The 27,078-nt window shown below is 48.7% G+C and overlaps 1 protein-coding gene across 1 annotated transcript; it reads right to left on the minus strand.

Moving 5' to 3' along the window:
* Window positions 1–3,489: 3,489 nt before the first annotated feature.
* Window positions 3,490–26,768, minus strand: NIPAL4 (NIPA like domain containing 4). Its single transcript, XM_075342216.1, has 6 exons — window positions 26,690–26,768; window positions 11,659–11,907; window positions 11,388–11,444; window positions 7,561–7,651; window positions 5,745–5,905; window positions 3,490–4,217 (listed from the first exon to the last, which is right to left on the minus strand). The coding sequence occupies exons 1-6, from the start codon at window positions 26,721–26,723 to the stop codon at window positions 3,604–3,606; spliced, it is 1,206 nt and encodes a 401-aa protein (XP_075198331.1). The 5' UTR covers window positions 26,724–26,768; the 3' UTR covers window positions 3,490–3,603.
* Between the last annotated feature and the right edge of the window lie 310 nt (window positions 26,769–27,078).

Consider the following 27,078-nt stretch of genomic DNA (forward strand, 5'->3'; position numbering starts at 1 on the left):
TCATTCTCTTACTCCAGACTGCCCCAGGCAGGCTTGGTATCCTGACCTGCTCCTTCTGTCCGTTGGGTTGCCATGGCATCTTCCGGACCGTCCAGACCTTTTCTCAAAGGTCCGTTTTTTTCCGTCAGAATTCTGCATTCTCAGATTGACGGCGTAGCTATTGAGTCCTGGATCTTAGCGACTTCTGGTATCCTTCCTGAAGTCATCTCCGCTATGACTCGAGCTCCAAGGTGTCCTTGGACCTTTTTAGCCTTGCCGACCCTCCTGTCCCTTCCACAGTCCGGTCTACAGCTAGGACTATCCCTCAATAACGGACAGGTCTCGGCTCTGTCAGTATGTGCCAGCGGCGTATCGTCCGGCTGGCTCCGGTGCGCTCCTTTAAGGGCGCATCTCACATCATTCCGCCTTTCCGGCGGCCTATGGAACCCTGGGACCTTCATCCGGTCCTCCCGGTTCCCGGAAACCCCCCTTTGCGCCTCTTAGGGAGGTTTCTTTGTTTCATCTTTCACAGAAAGTAGTCTTTCTAGTGGCTATAATTTCCCGCCAGGGAGTTCTGGCTGCACTCTCTGAGTCACCCCCTTCTTTGGTCTTTTGCATCAAGACAAGGTGGTCTCCGTCCGACTCCGGACTTTTTTCCCTAAGGTGGTTACTGCTTCCACCTTATCCGGGGCAATTTTCCTGCCTTCCTTTTGTCCGGCTCCTGTTCATCGCTTTGAGGAAGCGTTGCATCTCCTGGATCTGGTGCGGGCGCCCCGGATCTATGTGTCTCGCACCGCCGTTATTAGGCGGTGCACCTCTCTCTCTGGTACTGACTGCTAGTCAACGTAGCGGTCTCGGTATCTAAGCCGACCCTGGTTCGTTGGCTTAGGTCGGCCATTTCCGAGGCCTACAAGGTACTCAAGTGCCTTCCCCGCCGGGGATCAGAGCACATTTGATCAGACCGGTCCGTGCCTTTTGGGCTTTCAGGCACCAGGCTACGGCTCAGTAGGTCTGTCAGACTGCAGCTCGAATTAGTCTGCGTACTTTTTCGAAGCTCTATCCAAGGCATGCTCTTGCTTGGGCAGACGCGGGCTTGGGCTGACGCATCTTTCAGGCGTCTGTCGCCCATTTGTGAAGTTGGGTTTTCCTGCTTCTCAGTTGTCTGTTTATTCCCACCCATGGACTGCTTTAGGACGTCCCATGGTCTGGGTCTCCCATAGGAACGATAAAGAAAAAGAGAATTTTGTTACTTACCGTAAATTCTTTTTCTTATAGTTCCGTCATGGGAGACCCAGCACCCTCCCTATTGCCTGTTGGCAGGTTTCTTGTTCCGTGTGTCTTCACCGGCTGTTATTGTTGTAGACAGAGATCCCGGTTCTTCCGGATTTTCCTCTGTCTCTTCTTGTGGGTGGATGTCCTCCTTCAGCTTTTGCACTAAACTGGCTAGGTCTGGCTAGCAGGGGGTGTATATGCTAGGAGGGAGGAGCTACACGTTTTGAGTGTAGTAACTTTGTGTGTCCTCCGGAGGCAGTAGCTATACACCCATGGTCTGGGTCTCCCATGACGGAACTATAAGAAAAAGAATTTACGGTAAGTAACAAAATTCTCTTTATTTGAAATAACAAAAAAAAAAAAAAAAAACAACCCTCTTTCACCACTTTATTCAAGTCCTCAAATACCCTTCCATGTCCGATGTAATCCACAGAGGTCCCTTGACGCTGTCAGCTCTGCTACATCAGAAGCCGACAGAGAGCTGTCACAGACCATGACCGCTATCTGTGAGCTCCCTGCAGCGACTGAAGTGAGTTGCGCTATCAGCGATGACATCACTGAGTTTACCCGCGGCCACAGATCTCAGCGGGAGGACTCCAGCTCTGACCACAGGTAACCTCAGTGATGGTACCGCTGATCGCGCGGCTCACTGCCGCCACCTATGAGACCTTCACTGGTGACCGAAAATCAGGGGCCATGCCACACAGACAGAGCCGCAGGATGACAATGAAGTCGGGTGAAGTTCATCCGACTTCATTCTGATCGTGCGGCTCTGTCTGTGTCTGCTGTCAGCGACCATTCAGCTCTGCTACATGGCTCTGTCTGTGTCTGCGGTCACCGGCCATGTAGCAGAGCTGAATGGCAGATGACATAGTAAAAACGGATCCCATACGTATCAAACACGCATCGCACATGCTCTGCAATCATGAGAAAAATCCCAGTGCAGTTGCATTGCACACTGATCTTAACGTGAACTAAAATCGTCCGACTATTTATCATGCAACTCGGACCGATTTTACACGCATAAGTGTGATTCCAGCCTTAAAGGGAACCAGTCACCAGTTTTTTGCCCTATAAGCTGCAGCCACCACCAGTGGGATCTTATATACAGCATTCTAACAAGCTGTATATAAAAGCCCAGTGGTGGTGGCCACAGATAATAGGGCAAAAAAACTGGTGACAGGTTCTCTTTAAGGAAAATGGTGGCTGGAGGTGGTGCATGCGCAGATGAGATCTAGGTTTGAGATTGAGCCAATAGCTCAATCTGTGCATGTGATGACTCCGGGGGCCATTTCTTTGAACCCTGCACCATTGACATTCAGGATGGTGGCCCCTGCCTCATTGCCCACAGCGTAGCAGAGCCTTTCAGCGCCAGCAGCGAGTATCTGGGACACCCGCTGTGCCAACAGCAGCATCGTCCTTCTCCCTGCCTCCTTTGACCCTGCTCCACCACTGATGCTGCCCTCCAGTAAGACATCACTGGATTATAAGATGGGCTCCATATTCCATATGATAGGTCATCTGCGATCTGGCATGTTACATCGCGAACGAGATCGCTAGCGATGTCGCAGCGTGTAAAGCACCCTTTAGGCGAGTACCATCAGTGGGCTAGGCCTACGGGAAGTATCTTTGCCCCCCACCTTCAAAAATAGCATAAGTAATAACTCTAGCCCTCTGCAAAAAAGGTGGGGTGGGGGAAGGGGAGTGTAAGGACACATTTGAGATGTACAGTCCTCCCCTTTTTTTTTTTTTTTTTTTTTTTATTATCTCAAAATAGTGTTTCTTTTATTATTTTTTCCATTAAACTCTGAAAAATCAATATTGTGTGCACAAACTGAACGCAAGACACTCCATCTACCACCACATGATTGTGAAGTAATCCTTTTATAAACATTAAAAATTTCAGATAAAAAGACACATTGGGTGTAACAAGGAGACATTAAAATAAAATTTGTACAATACTTAACTCTTCAAGAAATACAGGCAAGAAACAAAAATACTGTAGAGCTCCGGTCTCAGTGGTTGATGCGTTCTTGTCCGTAGGCAGAAGAGGTCAAGTTGCACAAAATATAATTACCATAAAAGGTAGATTCCACAAAAATGAATGTTTTTGACTATGTCATTGTAACAGATACCAGAACAGGACTGTATCATTCAACAACTAGGGTCAAAAACATTCCAGGAGGGAAATTTTGGATATGGAGCTTCGAACAGCCCATAGACAAAACCGAAGATCCACGTCTTAGGATGGTACCTAAAACTAATGAAATTCTCAGAGGTGAAGTCAAACCAATAACGTTTTATGGACGGCACCAAGTCAATTATTACAAAATATTCCTGGCCAAATCTTCCCTAGGTGTATATAACGAAGACTTTGGGAATGTTCCCGGTGTGCTCCATCTCCATGTTGTCTACGAGGGTTATCTTGTCTTCCTTCTTGGCCGGTTGTTCGGTAGGCAGAGTAGCTACACGATGTAGCTGTTGCCTTAGACCTTTAAGACTTATGTCCAGATTATTAAAAGCGTGGAGCATGAAGACGCCCAAGATGATGACGAGGAAACCGCAAACTGCACCCACTCCATCCAACGGGGACATAGACACCCATTCTTTAAAGAGTATGAGGGATGTAATGAGCACTACTGTGGTGAATAGGACGTAGTAGATTGGAAAGACCAAGGAGGTGTTGAAGACATCTAGGGATTTGTTGAGGTAGTTCACCTGCGTGACCACTGAGATGACCAAGACAGGGATGAGGACCCATGGGAGAGGATGTTGGACAACTGGTAGACCGGTGAGAAGACCCTTCACAGCGATGCCCAAGCCCTTCACAGAAGACACGGAGAAGGCCCCCAGGAGAGAACATATTGCCAGGTAAACAAGGATGTTTTGGTGACCATAACGGGGCGAGAGAAGGAAAATCAGGACCAGGCAGCAGATAAACAGCAGGCTGATGTAGACAATGAATCCTGTTGGTTGAAAAGAAACAAAATAGAATGACCATCATGTAGACAGATAAAGCTTTTCTTTAGATTGTGTTATATACACGCGGGGCCTTTAGACTTTCTCCTGTAGAGGATTTTGTGGATTTGCTACATTTCACCCAATCCGTTAAATAGGCAAAAGTCACGGTCACTCACAGACTGGGTGATGTAAGATTAAGGCTTCGCGGGGGCCGGATCATCAGTTCTAAGACTAGTTCATTTGGTTTAAGATAGTTCTTATTGACATTGGTTGTGCGTCGGGGGGGGGGGGGGGGGAGGTTAATGTAGTCCAGCAACAGAAAAAATGTGGATGCATTGAGGACACCATTAGTTATTCAACATAGCTTGGAGAATTAGACATGGACCACACATCCAAAAATCATAATGTGATCTAGTGCTGCTAGGCAAAAAGTTATACACCTGACCATGAGGTTCTTGGTTTAACATTCTAATCAGACTGTAGGAAGCCACTGCCATGTCACAGCGAACCCCTGAGTGGGTCCCTAACTTATTTGTAGCCTACAAGGTGCAGCGGCGGAGGCCTAACCACCACCTTAGTGACCGTGCACCAGCAGGGTAGGTCACCTGGTGCCTCACAACGCCCAAACTGCAAAGCTGAGCCCCCATGACTCCAGACTCCACCATTAGTTCTGACCAAATTCGCAACTCTGCTGAAATGCAGCCCCAAACTTGCAGAAACCTCTACCGCTCTACTGCCCATTAGCAAAAGTACCTGCTTTCTGTTACAATCAATTATTTCACATATTAACTCCTCAGTCTACAGAACCTGCTGCCAATTTTCAATACCGGAGTTTCTATGTTTTCTTGGATAGTTGAGCCACGTGGCCTTATTTCCATGTTTAATATATGATTTTTGGCTACAACTCTGGCCAGGCTTCAAACAGTAATTGGATGTAGCTGGTCCCACTATTTTCTGCCAGTTCTGAGTTGATGGCACTGCTGGACATCTTCTGATTTCAAAGGAAATAACCATGATGTGTCTTTTAGCTGCTGCACTAAGTTTCCATGGACGACCACCTCAACATTGCAATTTTTTTGGTGTGTGCTCAATGCTGAGAAATACCATGCAATAGCATCAGGAAGGAGTCCAATTGGCTCCAAATTTGTTCTACAGCCGGACAATGGTCCCAAACATCAAGCCAATGTCATTAAGATCCATCTTCAGTGTAAAGAAGAACAAGGAGTCCTGAAAGTGATGTGTTCTCCTCAAAGCCCTAACATCAAGTCAGGGGTTACATGAAAAGACAATGATTTGCACAAGTCTCATCCACAGAAGATCTGTGGTTAGTTCTCCAAGATGTTTGGAAGAACCTCCCTGACGAGATCCTTCAAAATATATACATTCACGCATACCTAGAGAAGTGGACACAGTGAATATGATGGATTCACCGATTCATTTGGATGCACGATGGCCCAGTTTGGTGTCAGTATGCTATACAGGAAGTACTCAAGACCCATTACATTAGTTTCCCCATTTAATGCCCCGCATACCTGGGTCCTTCAGCTTTGAAGTCATCTCTTCCAATGTAGTCACTTCTTGTTCTTCTGGGGAGTGTATAACCAGCACAGTGCTTCCCAGCACACTGAGCGCGCACCCCAACTTCCCCAAAAGGTTCAGTCTCTCACCCAATAAATAGGAGGACATCACAGCACTAAAAAATTTTTATAAATATATTAATTATGTTTCAATGTTGCTAAAACGTCTTTGGCGCACCTGTTTGGGGAGAAAACATTTAGCAGTTCTAACCGGATAGATCGTCCTCAGCAATGATATTTAAAAGTATCCACCACCTTTGGCACTTTTGCAATTAAATGCTTGTATTTAGGGCTACAAATCCATTTTTTTTTGTATTTTTTTTTTTTGCAATTGAGTTTCATTATAAATTTTGCACACTTTGGTTTATACATGCCCTTTATTTCCCTACACAAGTAACTTTGATGCTCAGAAAGACAGATTAAAGGCAGCTTTACACGCTGCGACATCGCTCAAGTGGATCTTGTTGGGGGTCACGGAATTTGTGACGCACATCCGGCCGCTTTAGCGATGCCGTTGCATGTGACACCTTTGAGCGATTTTGCATCGTTGCAAAAACTTGCAAAAATCGCTCATCGGTGACATGGGGGTCCATTCTCGAATATCGTTGCTGTAGCAGTAACGATGTTGTTCCTCGTTCCTGCGGCAGCACACATCGCTGCGTGTGACACCGCAGGAACGAGGAAGCTCTCCTTACCTGCCTCCCGCCAGCAATGCGGAAGGAAGGAGGTGGGCGGGATGTTCGTCCCGCTTATTTCCGCCCCTCCGCTTCTATTGGGTGGCGGTTCAGTGACACAGCTGTGACGCTGAACGAACCGCCCCCTTAGAAAATAGGTGGTTCGCCGGTCACAGCGACGTCGCAGGGCAGGTAAGTTGTGTGACTGGTCTGGGCGATGTGCGCCACGGGCAGCGATTTGCCCATGTCGCACAACCGATGGGGGCGGGTACCCACGCTAGCGATATCTTTTTGCCGCAAAGACGCACACAAAAAAAAAAAAAAACACACCACACCTGCGGTAAAAACAATGCATCTCTGCATTTTTCCAATGCATTGCATGGGTGGAAAACGCAGAAAAGAATTGACACGACCATTTTTTTTCCAGCTCAAAAACACAGCAAAAAAAAAAAAAGTGTGCAGATAGCAAAAATGAAAACTCATAGGCTTTGCTGGGGAAGCAAAGTCATGCAGTTTTGAGCCCAAAAATGCACCCAAAAATTAAAAAAAAAAAAAAAAAACCACGCAAAAATGATGCGATAAACGCACTGTGCGCACATAGCCTAATTAACTACAGACTCAGGTCAGAACGAGCTCACTGATTGAGCTGAGAATCTTTCTGCCGCCACCTATACACTGCTCAATACAGATGCTATAGATGGCAGACAGTGCAATTTTTTTTTTTTTTTTTTAAGTGAAGCCCAATTGCAGAAAGTATTTTTAGCCCCTAAAGTTTACAACATGTTTTATGAAAGATTTAAAGAATTTAGGCAATTTTATGGTTTGGGCTAAATGACTCACGCAAGAGAAGTTGGTAAGATCATCTTACCACCCCCTTTAAGTGTCCCAAATTGACAAAATAATAATAATAATAATAATAATAATAATAATAATAATAATAATAATAATAATAATAATAATAATATTATTATTAAATAATATTTATTTATTTAGATAGCGCTGTTAATTCCACAGCGCTTTGCATACATTGGCAACACTGTCCCCATCGGGGCTCACAATTGACAATTCTCTTTTGTATGCATAGATTATAAATTTACCTTATCAGGACACTAAGGGCTCCAAGTGGGGTGACGATAGTGGCCGGAGCAAAAGCATAGGCTGCGAAGTTAGCGGCTTCTCCACCTCCCACTGTAAGAAGAAATGAAGGAATACAACCAACCATTACATATTGGGCACCCATCTACCTGCAATACCACTTACCCACTAGTAATAAGAGGATCAAAAGCAGTAAGACTAGACAAGCATGAAAAATTATATTTCAATGTCTCACATCGATAAATGCTAGGGACACATTTCACACGGAAGAAAGAAAAAATTGTGTATGTTAATCCAAATGTTATTAGGTATAGGTAACCAACAAGTCTCAGTCTACAATCTTCATTCATTTTCGGGCCCATTAATATGCATTTTACAGCCTGATACGAAAAATCGGGTTTTTCTTTTGGGAGTTTCTCTCCTAGTAATATAGGCTGGATGCCATCTTCATAAATGCATATAGCAACACACCTTCTATCCTGCACTTATTTCACATTCATGCTTTCTGTACCGCCCCGCGGGCTCTGCTGCGACCGCCGAGCCGCTCGGATCCGTGCTCGTACTGAGGGTGGTGGCTCGAGCCTCACGGACCCGGGGGTCATGTCGCTCTGCAAGGGAGTTGGCGCTACACGCGGGGATTTGGGTGTTTGATTCGGAATAATAGTTCGTGACGCCACCCACGGGTTGTGGTGATTATGGACACCACCACTGCAGTGAAGGTGCGGGGATCCTGGGGGCGGTGTAATGGCGCAGCTAGGTGTTGACCCCTCCATGGGTAGGGGTTGTTGGTCCCGGTAGGAGAGGACTGGGGTGCAGGGTGAAGTGTCGCGGTGCGGTGCCTGATGTCTTGTGTCAGAGCGAGTACACCAGTGCCGTTGGATTCACTGGTAAACCAAATGGAGTGATGAACGGGGCCTGCAGCCGGCTGCAGCTTCTTCCAGGTTCGGTTTGTGGTTTCCGCCTTTCTCCTGCACCTCTATGTAAATGTTCTGACTCCTATGCCTAGGCACCAGTAGTCCGCTCCCCGACTTGTATATGCCGGAGGAGCCCGTTTGCCCGCAGACGCTGGCCCTTTGGGTCTATGCCTTGGCGGTGGAGTTACCCTGTATGGTTGGGCTGTTGTCTTATAAAGGGACTTGTGTGGGGTAGGTCCTTAAGTCCAGCCCGCAATCAGTTGATTCGGCTCGGCCCTGTCGGTTCAGGGCTTTGCACTGGGTCTGAGTACCCTGCCTGGTGCTCCGGTATCCAGTTGGCTCCCCAGTTCGGTTCTGGCGGGCCACTACCCTGTCCCGGTCCCTTACAGTTCCACCGGTCGTTTTCCCGGTCTCCTGCAGGTGGCCACCACCGTCTGCCTCCTTGCCAATGGTGACTGGGCTCCAACCCAGCCACCGGAGTAGTCTTTGGCAGGCCTGAGCACGCTTCTGGACACAACCTCCCTCCTTCACTGTCGAAACTACTCTCCACTTCAATTTGACTACTTAGGTTCCCGCCTCCAGGCCTGTGAACTCCTCGGTGGGTGGAGCCAACCACCTGGCTCCGCCCCCTGGTATGGACATCAAACCTGGAGGGTGGTGACAAGGGTTTTGGTTTGGCTGGTGTTACCTAACTGGAAGGGGGTGTGTAGTGTTATGTGCCTACCGGGGACGACCTGGATAGTCCAGGGCGTCACATTTCCTCCTTTTTCAAAGGCTATTTTCTTTGCCCTCCCCGATACCTTACATGCTTTTCCCCCCTTGCCAAATTAGAGATCTGTGTACTACCCCCTCCCTGGTGCTATATTTAAAGGCCCCAATTCACACGTCCGTTTTTTTCCAGTATGTGTGGCATCCATATACTTGACACCTGTTTTTCACAGAAGCCACACTTACCCATTATAACCTATGGTGCTGCTCACATGTCCGTGTTTTCACTCAGACCATGTGTACCACCCTGAGATATGTCCGTTATTTGTGACAGCATAGATGACAAGCGCCAATACAAGTCTATGGGTCTGTAAAAATACACATACAGCACACAGATGCCATCGGTGTGCGCTACATGTTTAACATTGAAAGTATAGGAGAAACTTTGCATAACTTTTGCAGCTGGGAAGCAAAATAGCAAAATTTTGTGTGAAGGTGTATATAGCCTTTAATATCATTCTCCAGTCACTACCTTTCACTTTAAGTGTTTTTTCTATAACTGTTTTCGGGATATTTTGGATGAAAAAGGGGCATTTTAATGAAGTTGACAACATTGAAAAAAAATGCAAAAAAAATTTTAAGACTGGATTCACGTATTTTTGAAAAAAACCACAGCAGACAAACATTTACAGTTCTTTTAAGCAAATCCTGGTGGAATCCACTCTAAAACTTGGCATGAACAAATCAAAAAGGCCAAAAAAAAAAAAAAAAAAAAAAGAAAAAAACTACAACATTTACATTTAGGAGCAAACAAAACAAAAACCAAACCTCAAAAAAAGAAACAAAAACAAAAAGCATGTATTTCCATGAATCAGATTCTGCTTAAAAAAAACAAAAAAAGAAAAAGAAAAAAAAAAACAAAAAACAACCCATATGCATTGCCCTGCACCCATCCCCTCAGATCAGTGGGCTGTATTGGCATTGCATTGTTGATTCTGTCTCTTATGGATGCAGAGATTCACCTGTAGGGAGCTCTTAACTCAGAAGTCCCTCATAATGTATTTGTGACGCCCTGGCCTATCAGGTTGTCACAGGGTATTGTGCAATCTGCTCTTCTGTGCAATATCCACCTCCTCCTTGGTTACGGGTTTCCAACTAATGGTGTTGCCAACATCAGCCAATCAAAATCCTAGGTACACTCTGCACCACACCCACCAGACACACCAGTGGACAGCCTGAGTGGAATAGGGTTGCTCACTTGGGGGTTGGTAAAGGGAGGTCAGGAGTGTCAGGAGTCAGTCAGTGGGAGAGTTAGAGAGTGAAGGAGAGAGAGGAGGTCAGGAGCTGGGCTCCTTGGAAGCCACTAGGTAGCAGACGGTGGTCTGGGCCTAGTAGAAGCTGGACCCCGGTCGCAGGGGATCGTGACAAAGGGTCACGGAACTGTCGAGGAGGATAGCCGGTAGCCTTGTACCATCACCAGGCAGGGGCCAGGGCATGACCGGGTACGTGGACCCTAGGTCAGGGAGTAGCTTCAGGCCAACTGACAATTCACCCGACGAGAATGGAGCCTTCAAGATCCACTCTCCACCCGCTCCAGAATCGGGGTACTAGCGCAACAAGGGAGATAGGACTTTCCACTAAAACGGTCCAGGAAATCCCAAGCGTGAACCCTGAGAGCAAGCTCCCACAGTTAGCCACACTGGGGAGCAGGACCCGACTAGTTCTACACTACAGGGACCAACTGAGTGCCAAGGGAAAGGTCACAGATCATCAGGCAACACCAGCAGGAACGGGACCCAAACATGCTCCCCTCAGCGTCAGCGGTGTCCAGAACTTTGGTTTGTCAAGTTGTCAGTGTCAGCTGTGTAGACTGAGTACAAAAGTGACTCCTTCACTCCCAACGGCCCTCCCCAGCACCATCACCAAGGCCCGGGGCATCTCCCCCTACCCGTGGAGGGGTTAAACACCTAGCTGCCAACTCCATCGCCTCCCGGGTACTCCCCAGCTGCAGCGGTGGTACTCCACCTTACCACACACCACGGGTAGCGTCACGACCTTTAAATATACAATCCCCTGTAAATACCCCTTTGAGTGGCCGCATGACCCCCGGGTCCGGACGCCTCTCGAGCCACCGCGGATCCGAGCAGCTCGGCTGCTGACGCGGGGGTGGCACATATTCAAAAAGTATGTTTTCTCCTGTATCTTACTTGTAAGAAGTCCAGCCCACCACAACCAGTCTTTTAAGTAACCATGTCCACCAGCACCTAGGAAAACAAATTTAAGAAAGAATCAGGATTGTATCTTTTCAATGCAAAACAGGTTTGACAGATGACATGCACCCAACAGTCCCAAAGAAGTGGAGGTCACGTTTGAGCTAGCAGTCAGTCCCCCACTAATCCTATCCTATGGAGAAGGCACATTTCCATCTCCCCTGTCCAACCGAAGTCCATCTAGACCAGAAGCCCCCACTTTCCGTACCTGCACGTGTCCGTCCTTGCTCCGACAGATGTTGAAGGCCTTTCTTTTTCAGGATAACGCTGCTCCCAATGAGAATGCTGGAGAAGACCGCCAGCGCCAGTCCAATGACAAAGTCATGTTTGGCCCACGCCGAAGAGGACCAACTTGTATCTTGGGTCAGGTTCTTATAAATGGAGACTGACAAGTCAACTTCCCCTAAAATCTGACAGGTGACCATGCGTGAAGGGCAGGTTAGCATGACCAGTGTCCCTATAGAGAGAGCATTAATATTAGTGTGTGGGGTCTCAGAATATAAATAAGAGGGTCACAAAACATGAAACCAACAGGTCATCATCCCCAGTGATTAGATATTTCAAACTAAGCTCAGTGTTTCCCAGACAAAGTCGAGAAAAATCTGTGCCCCCACAATCATTACTTTACTGTATAGATCTTCACTTCTGAGAAACTCCATTAGGGTAGTTTACCAGGTTTGGGAACGGATATTAAAAAGGAGGACCTGTCACGTCATAGATATCAATTTATTGTTATATTGTATAATTGCCCCTGTTCTCCTGAATCCGGCGAGGTTTTCCTTTTGTTCCTATACCTCTCCATTCCCAAGATATGGCCCCTTCTTCCCTGTTTATCGAAACAGGTTTGGTCCACAAAAATACGCCCACAGATCAGTTGAGGACCACACCCACTTGTCTAAGAAGACAAACATTTAATACATGGAAGAAGGGGCCATATCTCCGGAATGGAGAGGCGCAGGAACAAAAAAAAAAAAAAAAAACAAAAAACAACACAACAAAAAAACACAACGCCGGATTCAGGAGAACAACGGCATTTACACCAGATAAAGAAGAATAAATGGCAGGTGATAGATCCTTTGTAAATAAAACTCATCTCATATGTCTGTTCATAGTGGTCTACTATTAATATATATGAAATGGAGCAATTTGGCATCAGTGACCATGGGATGGTAAAAATGAAGAACAATAAAGCCATAAAAAACAGAATAAAACACCCAACCACTTCCTCTTAGTACTTTTAAAAAGGTTCAGCGTAAAAAAAAAAAAAAAAAAAAACTGGGGAAAACGGGTTTTTTGCCGCGCTAAGAGACCACGAGCATTAATATAACAATTTGTTCTTTTATTTAGGTCATTCCAACGCGTTTCGGATGACTCATCTGCCTCCTTCCTCAGGGAAAAGAATCTTGTTACATTCATACAATTGTTACATTCATGCTCGTGGTCTCTTAGCGCGGCAAAAAACCCATTTTCCCCAGTTTTTTTTACACTGAAAATTTGCTCTGTAACGGGGCCGCTGCTGAACCACCTAAGCGCTCATCCACGTCTACAAAGGGGTTGTGACTGGCACAACCCTGCCAGGTGAGTGCATTGTTCTTTTTCACCCTGTAAACCGGGTAAGACCCTATTGCGCCTTTTTCTCTCCCATCACAGTACTTTTAAAAAGGGACATAATCCCTTATTGAGGTGGAGTTTTGTAAAAGGCAATGAATTTTGGGATGCAGCACAAATAGTGTTTGGTCCCCACCCATGCATATCACCACATTGAGTTGGGGTTTTTTAATATTCATTCTTCTAATAAAAAAAAAAAATAAAAAATCAGCTTTTAATTTGTTTAATAGGCAAATTTGGAGTTTTTAGCAGAAATACCACAAGAATTGACATGGTATTACCACAACCCCCCCACCCATGTGTTGCATGGAAATGAGAGGGGGGGTTTGTTAACACTAACTCCTCAAAAACACAAAGACCCAATTATAGAATTAAGTAATTTTTCTCTTTTGTCATTCTGCTAGTTGACTGAGCCACAAATCACTAAAACTGCCTGATGTTTATTGAAAAGAAAAAAAGAAAGAAAAAAAAAATCTATTTTTTAATAAAAAAACATTACCGTATATACTGTTTTTTTTTTAAATAGATTATCATCAAAAAAATTAGCGCAAAAAACATTTTATTAAAAAGAAATTTGATATATATTTTAACAAAAAAAAAACAAAAAAAAATTAAGAGCAAAACACACTAACACATTATATTATATATATATATATTATATATACAGTTAGGTCCAGAAATATTTGGACAGTGACAATTTTCGCGAGTTGGGCTCTGCATGCCACCACATTGGATTTGAAATGAAATCTCTACAACAGAATTCAAGTGCAGATTGTAACGTTTAATTTGAAGGTTTGAACAAAAATATCTGATAGAAATTGTAGGAATTGTCACATTTCTTTACAAACACTCCACATTTTAGGAGGTCAAAAGTAATTGGACAAATAAACCAAACCCAAACAAAATATTTTTATTTTCAATATTTTGTTGCGAATCCTTTGGAGGCAATCACTGCCTTAAGTCTGGAACCCATGGACATCACCAAATGCTGGGTTTCCTCCTTCTTAATGCTTTGCCAGGCCTTTACAGCCGCAGCCTTCAGGTCTTGCTTGTTTGTGGGTCTTTCCGTCTTAAGTCTGGATTTGAGCAAGTGAAATGCATGCTCAATTGGGTTAAGATCTGGTGATTGACTTGGCCATTGCAGAAGGTTCCACTTTTTTGCACTCATGAACTCCTGGGTAGCTTTGGCTGTATGCTTGGGGTCATTGTCCATCTGTACTATGAAGCGCCGTCCGATCAACTTTGCGGCATTTGGCTGAATCTGGGCTGAAAGTATATCCCGGTACACTTCAGAATTCATCCGGCTACTCTTGTCTGCTGTTATGTCATCAATAAACACAAGTGACCCAGTGCCATTGAAAGCCATGCATGCCCATGCCATCACGTTGCCTCCACCATGTTTTACAGAGGATGTGGTGTGCCTTGGATCATGTGCCGTTCCCTTTCTTCTCCAAACTTTTTTCTTCCCATCATTCTGGTACAGGTTGATCTTTGTCTCATCTGTCCATAGAATACTTTTCCAGAACTGAGCTGGCTTCATGAGGTGTTTTTCAGCAAATTTAACTCTGGCCTGTCTATTTTTGGAATTGATGAATGGTTTGCATCTAGATGTGAACCCTTTGTATTTACTTTCATGGAGTCTTCTCTTTACTGTTGACTTAGAGACAGATACACCTACTTCACTGAGAGTGTTCTGGACTTCAGTTGATGTTGTGAACGGGTTCTTCTTCACCAAAGAATGTATGCGGCGATCATCCACCACTGTTGTCATCCGTGAACGCCCAGGCCTTTTTGAGTTCCCAAGCTCACCAGTCAATTCCTTTTTTTCTCAGAATATACCCGACTGTTGATTTTGCTACTCCAAGCATGTCTGCTATCTCTCTGATGGATTTTTTCTTTTTTTTCAGCCTCAGGATGTTCTGCTTCACCTCAATTGAGAGTTCCTTAGACCGCATGTTGTCTGGTCACAGCAACAGCTTCCAAATGCAAAACCACACACCTGTAATCGACCCCAGACCTTCTACCTACTTCATTGATTACAGGTTAACGAGGGAGATGCCTTCAGAGTTAATTGCAGCCCTTAGAGTCCCTTGTCCAATTACTTTTGGTCCCTTGAAAAAGAGGAGGCTATGCATTACAGAGCTATGATTCCTAAACTCTTTCTGCGATTTGGATGTGAAAACTCTCATATTGCAGCTGGGAGTGTACACTTTCAGCCCATATTATATATATAATTGTATTTCTGAACATGTTTTTGTAAACAGCTAAAATAACAAAACTTGTGTCACTGTCCAAATATTTCTGGACCTAACTGTATATACATACATACATACATACATACATACACTTACATACATATAGACATACACACTACAATATCCTATGGGACTGCACAAGAACAACTTACCTAGGGCTAGGCAGACAATTTTTTTGTTTGGGAACCAAGGTGAGGGAAGAAAAAAACAAAAAAAAAAAAAAACAAACACAACAAACACAACAAACACCAAAAAGGGACACAAGAACAACAACAACAACAACAACAACAAACACACCACAGTGACAAAAAGAGCAAAAAGGTAAAAACAGAATCTATTCAGTCACAACAAATACTGTTCTGTAGCCGCATATCTCTGACATCCAGTCTGGCTCGGGTTACCAACGGCCACCAGGTGGGGGGAAAAAAAAAATCCAAACCCTTCCAACAATGGTAACCCACCCAGCAAATTCTCTGTACAAGAGAGGACATCAGCTAATGACATTTATGCCAAGAGAAGAGCAGATTGGCCCATTATACTTTATTGCATTTGCACCTTTTTTTTTTTTTTTTTTCCCCATCTAGTTCCAAATTCATCTTTTAAGTTGCGCCATTTTTGAAAACTTTTATGAGGAAGGTGAAAGATGTCTGTGAGGTAAATCCGGAGATATGACGATAAATCATGACATTCAAGTCATGTCAGGAAGCCCTCTCCTGGTGTCACTACCCCCTTCCCTTCACACAACTGGTTTAGCAACAAATCCATGGCCATGTCCTGTGATATGGAAATTAGGTGGCTTTAGGACAATGGACACAGGATGACTCCCTGCCGTCACCCTGTAGTAGGAGCTGCTAGCTAGTTAGCAAGGCTATGGAAATAGCCAGACAGAACGACTCCAGTAAAAAATGGTTCATATCTCGCAAGCCATATTTCCGATAAATATGGCAACCATAAAAATGGTGTCTCCGCATGTGGACGATGCCGGCACCCCCTTTTTATGGGAACAGGACATTGGGAAATGCCCCAGGCGTGATATCAGCCAATGGGGAACTGGCAGACAGGTCATGAGTCCCCTCGTTCTGTAGCTAAATTCATAACTGTCACAATGAGAGCATTGGCGTCTGCCTACGACGCTCCCAGGCAAAGTTATAGCCAAAATCCCCCTTGGCTGGATAATTCTGATCCATGCAGGGGGAGTGGCAGTGCTTCCCTGTGAGGTCACTAAGGTAGGAGGGGACCTGGATCTGCCCAGGTTGATAACCCTACTTCGGCCATTTTCCGGTGTTCTTCTGCTCGGGGGCCTGGTTGGGAAAGACCTGTGAGAGAGTTCCTAGAAACCTGGTCTACAGCGCCCCCCTGTGGCCAGACGCAACAAGGTAACTGCTGGAACTGTGTATGCCTGTTTGTAACCCATGCTTTGATTGTAACTGTACTCTGACATATGTATATTCTGTAGATTCCCTATTGTATATATTGTAGTTTCTAGTGTGCTTTAGGCTGATTAAATTATATAATTAATCTTGGGCTGTTCTGTTATCTCGATCTTGAATCCCACGTCTGTGTGTTCGGCTAATAGTTACCGTAAATCGGTTGGTGGCAGCGAATTGTGCCAAGGATTATTGTGGGGAGGCCAGTGAGATTCGGGGAGATTTTATATATTCCGCCCGCGGAGGTCGGGCGAATATATACCTTACTCTCACCGGGGACCCTTCAATAATCGGCATAAGTAGTATAGCGGCCTCCTGGCTTATGGTCGGGCAATTCCATAATTGGCCTGACTATAAGAGGGGCGCTAGAGAGCGCGTCACGTGCTCTGTCTGTCGGTCGGGAGGTATAAAGGAGGGGTGACCCCCACTTGTTACCCCCCGATTGTGACGTACTGGTAGCCAGCGCGGGGGATTTCTGAGTGACCCCCCGGTGGTTTGTGACATATTGGTGGCATAGCGGTGGGATCGAGATAATAGTGTGTGTGAGTGTGAGACCCATACTCCCAGACACTAAAGACTGCCTGCAGCAGCTGTGGCTGCTGGGGTCTTCAGACTAGCTCAACACTAGAGTGTCAGAGTGCAGATACTGTAAGGTGTGTGGAGGCATCAGGTGTCAGTTCTGTGTCAGTGACCAAAGTCTGCAACAATGGCTGAGAGCACCAGGAGCAAAGCCAAAGGAATGGCCGATGCTCAGGCCAGAGACGATGAGGAGGTTGTCCACGAGTCCTCCAGGAGCCCGACGCCAGAGGACAGCTCTGCAGAGGACATCGCACAACCTGGGACTGCTGGACAAGATGAGGAGGAGCTCACCCAAGGGTCCTCAACGAGCCAGATGCCAGCCCTCCGCTCTGCAATGGACAGTGAACCACCAGGCTCCGCAGCGGGCCGCAGAGCACCACGTGCCATTCCACCGAGCCTGGGAGGCTCGGATAGCCTTCTTCAAATGGCTATGGCCCTACTCCAGGCTGGAGACCGGGAGGGCTACCAGGCACTCCTGGCAGAGCGCAGGGCAGCGTGTGAGGCTGAGGCTGCGGAGCGGCAGGCAGAGCGGCAAGCAGCGCGTGAGGCTGAGGCTGCGGAGCGGCAGGCAGCGCGTGAAGAGCGCCAGGCAGAGCGTGACTACCAGCTGCAGCTAGCTCAGCTCCGGCCCTCATCAGCCGCACGTGGCCTTCAAGACACCAAACTTCCAAAGGTCCGTGTTGAGGACTTCCCAGTGCTGGAGAAGGATGGAGACTTGGACTCTTTCTTGACTGCTTTTGAACGGACTTGCTTGCAGCACCATCTGAACAAGGACCAGTGGGCCAAATACCTGACCCCCCGTTTAAGGGGTAAGGCCCTGGATATCCTTGGGGACTTGCCTGCTGAGGCAGATCAGGGCTACGACACCATCAAGCGGGCCCTGATCCAACAGTACAACCTCACTCCGGAGTCCTACCGCAAGAAGTTCCGGACCCTGCAGAAGGGACCAAAGGACTCCTGGGCTGACCACCGGCGGGCACTTGCCCGAGCTGCCGACCACTGGACCCAAGGCCTGCAGCTTTCCACCGGACCGGAGATCCTGGACTTGTTCATCACGGAGCAACTCTTGTGGAACTGCCCTGAGGATCTCCGCCAGTTCATCCGAGACCAGAAGCCAAAGGGGTCCACGGCTACAGCTGCCCTGGCCGATGACTACACCAACAACCGGGCCCCTGAGGCCAGGAGAGCGGCCACCAGCAGCACCTGGAGAGGGGGTAAGATGAATTCTGCGACTGCCCCACCTGCCCCTAGACTGCAGGGGGTGTCCCCCTCAACTCCCCTCTCCAGGCCCGTGGCGGAACCAAGACGGTGCCACCAGTGCAACCTACCTGGACACTTCAAGGCCATGTGCCCTCAGCGTCCCAAGGCCCCGGCTCCGTCCCCGTCCCAAGGGCCGCCCAAGGTGTATTGTGTGGGTGGGGGTGGTGGTAGGTCCCTGGACAGCTTCCAACCTGTCACCGTCGGCCGGTCTGTGACCATAGGACTGCGAGACAGCGCCTCGGAGGTGACTCTGGTGCGGCCTGAGATGGTGTCCCCCCAAGACTTGATCCCTGGAAAAACCCTCGCTGTCTCCGGGATTGGAGGCATTGACCCGGCGCTGCCTGTTGCTGACATTTATGTGGACTGGGGCGCAGGGCGAGGGGTGAGGGAGGTGGGGGTAACTGATCGGATCCCTGCAAACGTGCTACTTGGGACAGATTTGGGGCAGATAACCTCCCAGTTTGGGCCCCAACCAAGGGCTGAACCTTCAGCCAGTACTGACATGACTCCTAACAATGTTAATGTGTTATCTATGAATGATGTAAGGGAGGAGGGAGTGAACTCTGATATTTCTGCTTGCACAGACACCATAGACACACACGCAGCTGCAGCTGTGACAGGGGAGGGGGTCAGAGAAAGGTGTGACAATGCCTCTACAAGTAACCAGCCTGTGAGCTGGGATCTGCTGCCCTCTGCAGGGATAAGCAGAGAGCAGGGTGCTGCAGGGGGAGGACCAGTGTGTGGGGTGGGGGCTACCACAGCAAATGTGGGGTCCCCAGAGATTTCACAGCGGGGTTCTGTTGCTGCAGGAGGGGAACAGGCAGGTGAGATTGGGGCCGGTCCAGGAGCGGAAGTGCTCCCAGGTAAGATCTCGGTGCATGGTTCCCCCACAACCGGGGTGTCAGGAAGCCAGGTAGGTCTGCCTGAACCGGCGACTTGGTCAGGAACGGAGGAGGAGCAGGCACGACCCACGGTCGCAGCGGCTGTGGCCGCTGTCACCCGCAGTGGGAGTGCTGGAAGCCAAGGGGCCTCCCGGAGGTCCGATAGCTCTTCCCCTTCTGACCAAGTGGCAGCCGAGTCAGGTGGAGGCCAGGACACAGGTCCCGGGGTACTGACTGAAGATGTGACAGTCTCGTCGATTCTGGCCACATCTAGTCAGGAGTTTCAGGCAGCGTTAGAAGCTGACGACAGCCTGAAAGCTCTAAAGGAGCAGGCGGCACAGCCTCCCTCGGACTCGGACCTGGAGCGAGTGGTCTGGGACCAAGGACGGCTGTACCGGGCCACGGTCCAGCAGGGTTCACCGGAGGCGTGGCCCAGGGACCGACAGTTGGTGGTACCCTATCCGTTCCGGACGGAGTTGTTGCGGATCGCACATGAGATTCCGATGGCCGGACACCTAGGGATCGCTAAGACCAAGGCCAGGTTAAACCAGCATTTCTACTGGCCAAAAATGGGGGCCGATGTGGCTGCCTACTGCCGTTCGTGTGAAACCTGTCAGAGAGTGGGGAAGGCGGGGCCACGCCCCAAAGCCCCACTGGTATCTCTGCCAATCATCGATGAGCCTTTCAGGAGGGTGGCTGTGGATCTGGTCGGCCCGCTGGCCATCCCCAGCAGCTCCGGGAAACGCTTCATACTGACGGTAGTTGACTATGCCACCCGGTACCCAGAAGCAGTGGCCTTGTCGTCCATTCGGGCTGACAAGGTGGCCACCGCATTGCTGGAGATTTTCTCCCGAGTGGGTTTTCCCCAGGAAATGCTCACCGACCGGGGGACCCAATTCATGTCCCAGCTGATGGAGACCCTCTGTAAGCAAGTCCAGGTGCGACATCTGGTGGCCAGCCCGTACCATCCACAGACTAATGGCCTGTGCGAGCGGTTCAATGGCACCTTAAAGCAGATGCTTAAGATGTTGGTCGACTCCCATGGGCGTGACTGGGAGCGGTATCTCCCACACCTGTTATTTGCTTACCGGGAGGTTCCACAGGCCTCAACAGGATTCTCACCGTTTGAGCTCCTGTACGGGCGACGTGTGCGGGGCCCCCTGGCTCTGGTGAAAGAGGCTTGGGAAGGGGATTTGGCCACCCCTGGAGTGTCGGTTATCGAGTATGTCATGCGCTTCCGGGACAAAATGCAGGCCTTGACGCAACTGGTACACGACAATATGGCTCAAGCCCAGGCCGATCAGAAGCGTTGGTACGACCAGAACGCTTGTGAGAGGACCTACCAAGTGGGTCAAGAGGTGTGGGTACTGGTCCCCGTACCACAGGACAAGCTTCAGGCAGCCTGGGAAGGCCCATACCTCGTGTACCAGCAGCTCAACCCTGTGACGTACCTGGTCACCCTGGACCCTGCCCGTGGAAGGCGGAAGCCCTTCCATGTGAACATGATGAAGGCACATCATGAGCGGGAGGCATGTGCGCTCCCCGTGTGCAACCTGCCCGAGGAGGGAGAAGCGGAAACCCTCTTGGATATGCTAGCCCAGGTTAGGGCAGGCGGATCCATTGAGGATGTGGAGGTTGGCCACCAGCTCTTGGAGGACCAACGGTCCCAGCTGTGGGCCACCCTACACCCCTTCCGGGGGTTGTTTACCAACCAGCCCGGAAGGACTGACTTGGCTGTCCATCACGTGGACACTGGGGATCATCCCCCGATCCGGCGTTCAGCATATCGGGTCTCCCTGGAGGTGCAGCAACACATGCGCCAGGAGATTGACGAGATGCTGAAGCTGGGGGTGATCCAGGCATCCAACAGCGCTTGGGCCTCGCCTGTAGTCCTCGTCCCTAAGAAGGACCGAACCACTCGGTTCTGCGTGGACTACAGGGGGCTCAATGCGGTCACGGTCGCCGATGCGTACCCAATGCCACGCATCGATGACCTGCTCGATCAGTTGGCCGGGGCTCAGTACCTGACCATCATGGATCTGAGCCGGGGATATTGGCAGATCCCCCTGACTCGCAAGGCCAGGGAACGCTCTGCCTTTATTACCCCATTTGGACTGTACGAGTCCACGGTGATGCCATTCGGGATGAGGAATGCCCCTGCCACTTTCCAGCGGATGGTCAACACCCTGCTCAAGGGACTTGAAGGGTACGCGGCCGCGTACCTGGATGACATTGCCGTCTTCAGTCCCACCTGGGAGGACCACCTAGAGCATCTAGCACAGGTGCTCAGGCGGATCCACCGGGCAGGTTTGACCATCAAGCCGGGAAAGTGTCAGCTGGCCATGAGCGAGGTCCAGTACCTCGGTCACCGGGTAGGCGGGGGAACACTGAAGCCCGAGCCTGAGAAAGTGGAGGCCATCGCATCCTGGCCCACCCCCAGGACCAAGAAGCAGGTGATGTCCTTCTTGGGGACCGCTGGGTACTATAGGAGGTTTGTTCCATGCTATAGTAGCCTGGCAAAGCCCTTGACGGACCTCACCAAGAAGAAGCTGCCCTCTGCAGTCGATTGGACAATGGACTGCGAGACAGCCTTCCGGGCCCTAAAGGACGCCCTGTCCAGCCCGCCCGTGCTACAGGCAGCCGACTTCACGCGGCCGTTTGTAGTACAGACCGACGCCAGTGACTTCGGCCTCGGTGCGGTGCTCAGCCAGGTGGACTCTGCGAGCCAAGAGCACCCAGTCTTGTACCTGAGCAGGAAGCTGTTACCAAGGGAAGTTGCCTATTCCACGATGGAGAAGGAGTGCCTGGCCATAGTGTGGGCCCTGCAGCGTCTGCAACCCTATCTATACGGGCGCCACTTCATCGTGGAGACGGACCACAATCCCCTCAGCTGGTTGCACACCGTCTCTGGGACGAATGGGCGATTGTTGCGATGGAGCCTTGCGCTCCAGCAATACAACTTCACCATTCGCCACAAAAGGGGCCGTGACCACGGTAACGCAGACGGGCTGTCCCGACAAGGAGAGGTCGCGGACGGGCGCATGGGGGAACACCGGAGTGTGCTGCCCCCTAGCGCCCTCAAAAGGGGGGAGGTGTGAGGTAAATCCGGAGATATGACGATAAATCATGACATTCAAGTCATGTCAGGAAGCCCTCTCCTGGTGTCACTACCCCCTTCCCTTCACACAACTGGTTTAGCAACAAATCCATGGCCATGTCCTGTGATATGGAAATTAGGTGGCTTTAGGACAATGGACACAGGATGACTCCCTGCCGTCACCCTGTAGTAGGAGCTGCTAGCTAGTTAGCAAGGCTATGGAAATAGCCAGACAGAACGACTCCAGTAAAAAATGGTTCATATCTCGCAAGCCATATTTCCGATAAATATGGCAACCATAAAAATGGTGTCTCCGCATGTGGACGATGCCGGCACCCCCTTTTTATGGGAACAGGACATTGGGAAATGCCCCAGGCGTGATATCAGCCAATGGGGAACTGGCAGACAGGTCATGAGTCCCCTCGTTCTGTAGCTAAATTCATAACTGTCACAATGAGAGCATTGGCGTCTGCCTACGACGCTCCCAGGCAAAGTTATAGCCAAAATCCCCCTTGGCTGGATAATTCTGATCCATGCAGGGGGAGTGGCAGTGCTTCCCTGTGAGGTCACTAAGGTAGGAGGGGACCTGGATCTGCCCAGGTTGATAACCCTACTTCGGCCATTTTCCGGTGTTCTTCTGCTCGGGGGCCTGGTTGGGAAAGACCTGTGAGAGAGTTCCTAGAAACCTGGTCTACAGCGCCCCCCTGTGGCCAGACGCAACAAGGTAACTGCTGGAACTGTGTATGCCTGTTTGTAACCCATGCTTTGATTGTAACTGTACTCTGACATATGTATATTCTGTAGATTCCCTATTGTATATATTGTAGTTTCTAGTGTGCTTTAGGCTGATTAAATTATATAATTAATCTTGGGCTGTTCTGTTATCTCGATCTTGAATCCCACGTCTGTGTGTTCGGCTAATAGTTACCGTAAATCGGTTGGTGGCAGCGAATTGTGCCAAGGATTATTGTGGGGAGGCCAGTGAGATTCGGGGAGATTTTATATATTCCGCCCGCGGAGGTCGGGGGAATATATACCTTACTCTCACCGGGGACCCTTCAATAATCGGCATAAGTAGTATAGCGGCCTCCTGGCTTATGGTCGGGCAATTCCATAATTGGCCTGACTATAAGAGGGGCGCTAGAGAGCGCGTCACGTGCTCTGTCTGTCGGTCGGGAGGTATAAAGGAGGGGTGACCCCCACTTGTTACCCCCCGATTGTGACGTACTGGTAGCCAGCGCGGGGGATTTCTGAGTGACCCCCCGGTGGTTTGTGACAATGTCCATTTAAAATGTGTCTTGAATGTGGCCATTATTTTTTTTTTTTTTAAAAAGGGACATATCTCATACATGCACAATCATAGCACTTATAATTATAGAAATGTACAAGATGGCTCATATCCATACATTTTTTGAGAGAATTTTCTGGAAAAATTCTCGAGTTCTCCATTGATTTCCATTATACTCAGGTATTCGAGTTGTACTCTTCCAAGCGCCTGACTGCTCATTACACGTACGAAGCACCCGAGAGAGTGCTCGCTCATCACTAATAAATACAGTATATATAAAAATGCAAAGCAATGTTAATCCCTTTACAACCAAGGATGTACTGATATGTCCTTGGTCTCCTCCCTCTGGTTATCGCAGGCTCGGGCAGCATTCCCTGAACGTTTGCTCATCGGATCAGCAGACATGTGTGGCTAACAGGCGCAGGTGGATCGGAGATCCACCCGCGCCTGTTAACCCTTAGCGTGATTTAAAGGGCCGTGTGGCGCCCTGCACAAGCCAGGTCGTCACAGGAACTACAACACACCCCGGTTAGGCACACCAAAGCCAAAACATAAAATCCTTGTTGCCTTCCTCCAGGGGCTGATGTCCACACCAGGGGGTGGGCCAGGCGGTTGGTCCCACCCACCGAGGAGTTCACAGTCCTGGAGGCGGGAAAAGAGTCAGAGTTGAGAGATAGAGTTTTGAAGTGAAAGAGGAGAGGAGTGAAGTGGCAAGAGAGCAACTGTCTGAAGGTGGTCCGGGTGTATGGCCCGGACAGAACAGCAAGGTTGGCAGACGGTGGTGACCGTCTGCAGGAGAGGCCTATTGGAGCTAGCCGTAAGGACCGTGGACGGGCGGTGGCCCGGCGGTACTGGACCGGTACGCAAAGAGAAGCCAGCACCAACCGGCAGGGCTTACGGACCCCGACAAGGCTAGGAGTCGCCGCTGAAATTGTCAAATCCGTTAGCGAAGGGAACCTCCGGGGTTTCCCAGCAGTAAAGTCCCGATAGAAGGCGACAGCTCAAACCGTGAAGGGAAACACAGTCACCGCCAAGGCTAAAGTTCCCAGGGCCAGAGCCTGCGGGCAAAAGGGGCTCCTTCAGCACCCATCCAAGCTGGGGAGCGGGTTACCGGTGGGAACCCATTGGAACCGTACACACTACACAGGTGCAGGGATAGGCAGTCACCATCAACCTGCCGGGAGGAGAAACACCGCAGCCGTCTGTGGGACCCGTCCATCCAGCCGTTTGTTTTACCGGAGACTGTGTATTCGTTACTGGCTGAGTGAGTACCACCGTGCCGTGCGGCACAGCGCTGCCCCCGCGACCCTGTACCTTACCATAACCCGCCTGCCATACATCCCTACCTACCTCACCGGGCCAACCAACCCCCTGCCCACGGAGGGGAGAAAACAACATCCAAGCTGCTCCCTGTCACCGCTCCCGGGATCCCCGTCCAGAGCAGCGGTGGTGTCACCAATCTCACCACAACCGTGGGTGGCGTCACGGACAATATCCCTAAACCAAACCACCCCCTTTCACTCACGGGCGAGGAAAGCCGCTCGAGTCCCCGGGATCCGGCCCACCGCTCGAGCCACCACCGAGCAGCAACCGGACCCGAGCAGTGGGTGAGCGCAGCGTCCCCTCCTCCGCCCGCGACAGCCGAACCAGAGATTGCATTGTTCCCCGCCGCCATCGTAATAACGGGGCCCCAATGTGTTGTTATAGTAGCACGGGGTCAGCTGATGACCCCTGATGCTGCCATGAGTCACTCCCTTTGAGAGCCAAACACTCACAAGAGATGAGCATTTCTGCTGATCAAAACAATGCTGCCCTGATCAATAGAAATGCACAGGCGATCGGATGGTGCAGGCATAAAGTCCCCTGGGGAGACTAGTAAAATAAAAGTTTTAAAATTATGAAAAAAATAAAAATTTTAAAAATCGCCCCATTGAAAATAAAAAAAGTTAAAAAAAATTTTGGTATCGCCATATTCAGAAACGCCTGATATTACAATATAAAATAAATTAATCTGATTGGTACACGGCGTGGCCAGAAAAAAAAAAAAAAATTTCCAAACCCCAAAATTATGTTTTTTGTCACAGCAACACGTCTTTAAAATGCAACAAAAGGCGATCAAAACATCACATCTACCCAAAAATGTCTACTCTAGATGCAAAAAAATAATGTAACTGATCAAATAAAATGAGAAAGCTACAGGTCTCGGAAAACGGTGACAATGCTATTCTTTTTTTGAAAAAAAAAAAACCCAAAACGATATTTAAATTTATATATTTTTTTAACGACTTAGATAAAAGTATACATATTTTGTATCTACGAACTCATACCGACCTGGGGCATCACACCGACACATCAGGTATACCATATAGCGAACAGAGTGAATAAAAGACCCCCCAAAACAATCATGTAGTTGCATTTTTTTATTGTTTTTTTAAATTTCATCGCTCTTGAAAAATTTTTCCCCATCTTCCAGTGCACTATATGGTGAAACTAATGGTTTCGTTCAAAAGTACAACTCATCCTGCAAAAAAATAAGCCCTCACATGGCAAGATTGAAGGAGAAATTAAAAAAACAAAAAAAAAAACAAAAAAAACCAACCTATGGCTCTTGGAATAAGGGTAGGAGAAAACAAAAAATGAAAAACGTAAAATAGCCCGGGGGTGAAGGGTTACTGAAAATAAGAAGGGGGCGTGGGGGGGGGGGGGGGGGAATGTACTGAGCACATTGAAGCCCCCTAAATGTCTCTGGGAAATACATTATACAGCACAGATTTTTTTTTCAAATCATACCTACATGATAGTGATAAGAATGGCGGCACTTTGTACAGAGGGGTCCGCACTCACCATTGGCACAGTTGAGGTTGGATGGAGCTGCCATGTACCAGGACACAGGCTCAGTCAGACTGTGACTCTCCGGCTCCTCTCACCTGATAAGTGAGGTGGGCTAGTGACCAGGCTCTGGTTGAGCCTCCTCCGCCTCCTCTTAAATTACTTGCACACACCTCTTGTTCCTTAGCATTTCCCCTTCCTCCCTTCTTGGTTTCAGTCATTGTTGCTTTCTAGGTACAATCCAATCTTCACAAGTCCCCCAGAAACTGCCAGCTCCCAACATACAATACCCACCCCAGGTGCTTGGGGTTTAGGTTGCCAGGTAAAGACAAAAAAAATGGAGTCTAAGGTCCTGTTCACATGTTCAGTATTTGGTGAGGTTTTTTTTACCTCAGTATTTGTAG

The sequence above is a fragment of the Anomaloglossus baeobatrachus genome, chromosome 4, assembly GCF_048569485.1.
Source record: "Anomaloglossus baeobatrachus isolate aAnoBae1 chromosome 4, aAnoBae1.hap1, whole genome shotgun sequence".
Classification (NCBI taxonomy): Eukaryota; Metazoa; Chordata; class Amphibia; order Anura; family Aromobatidae; genus Anomaloglossus; species Anomaloglossus baeobatrachus.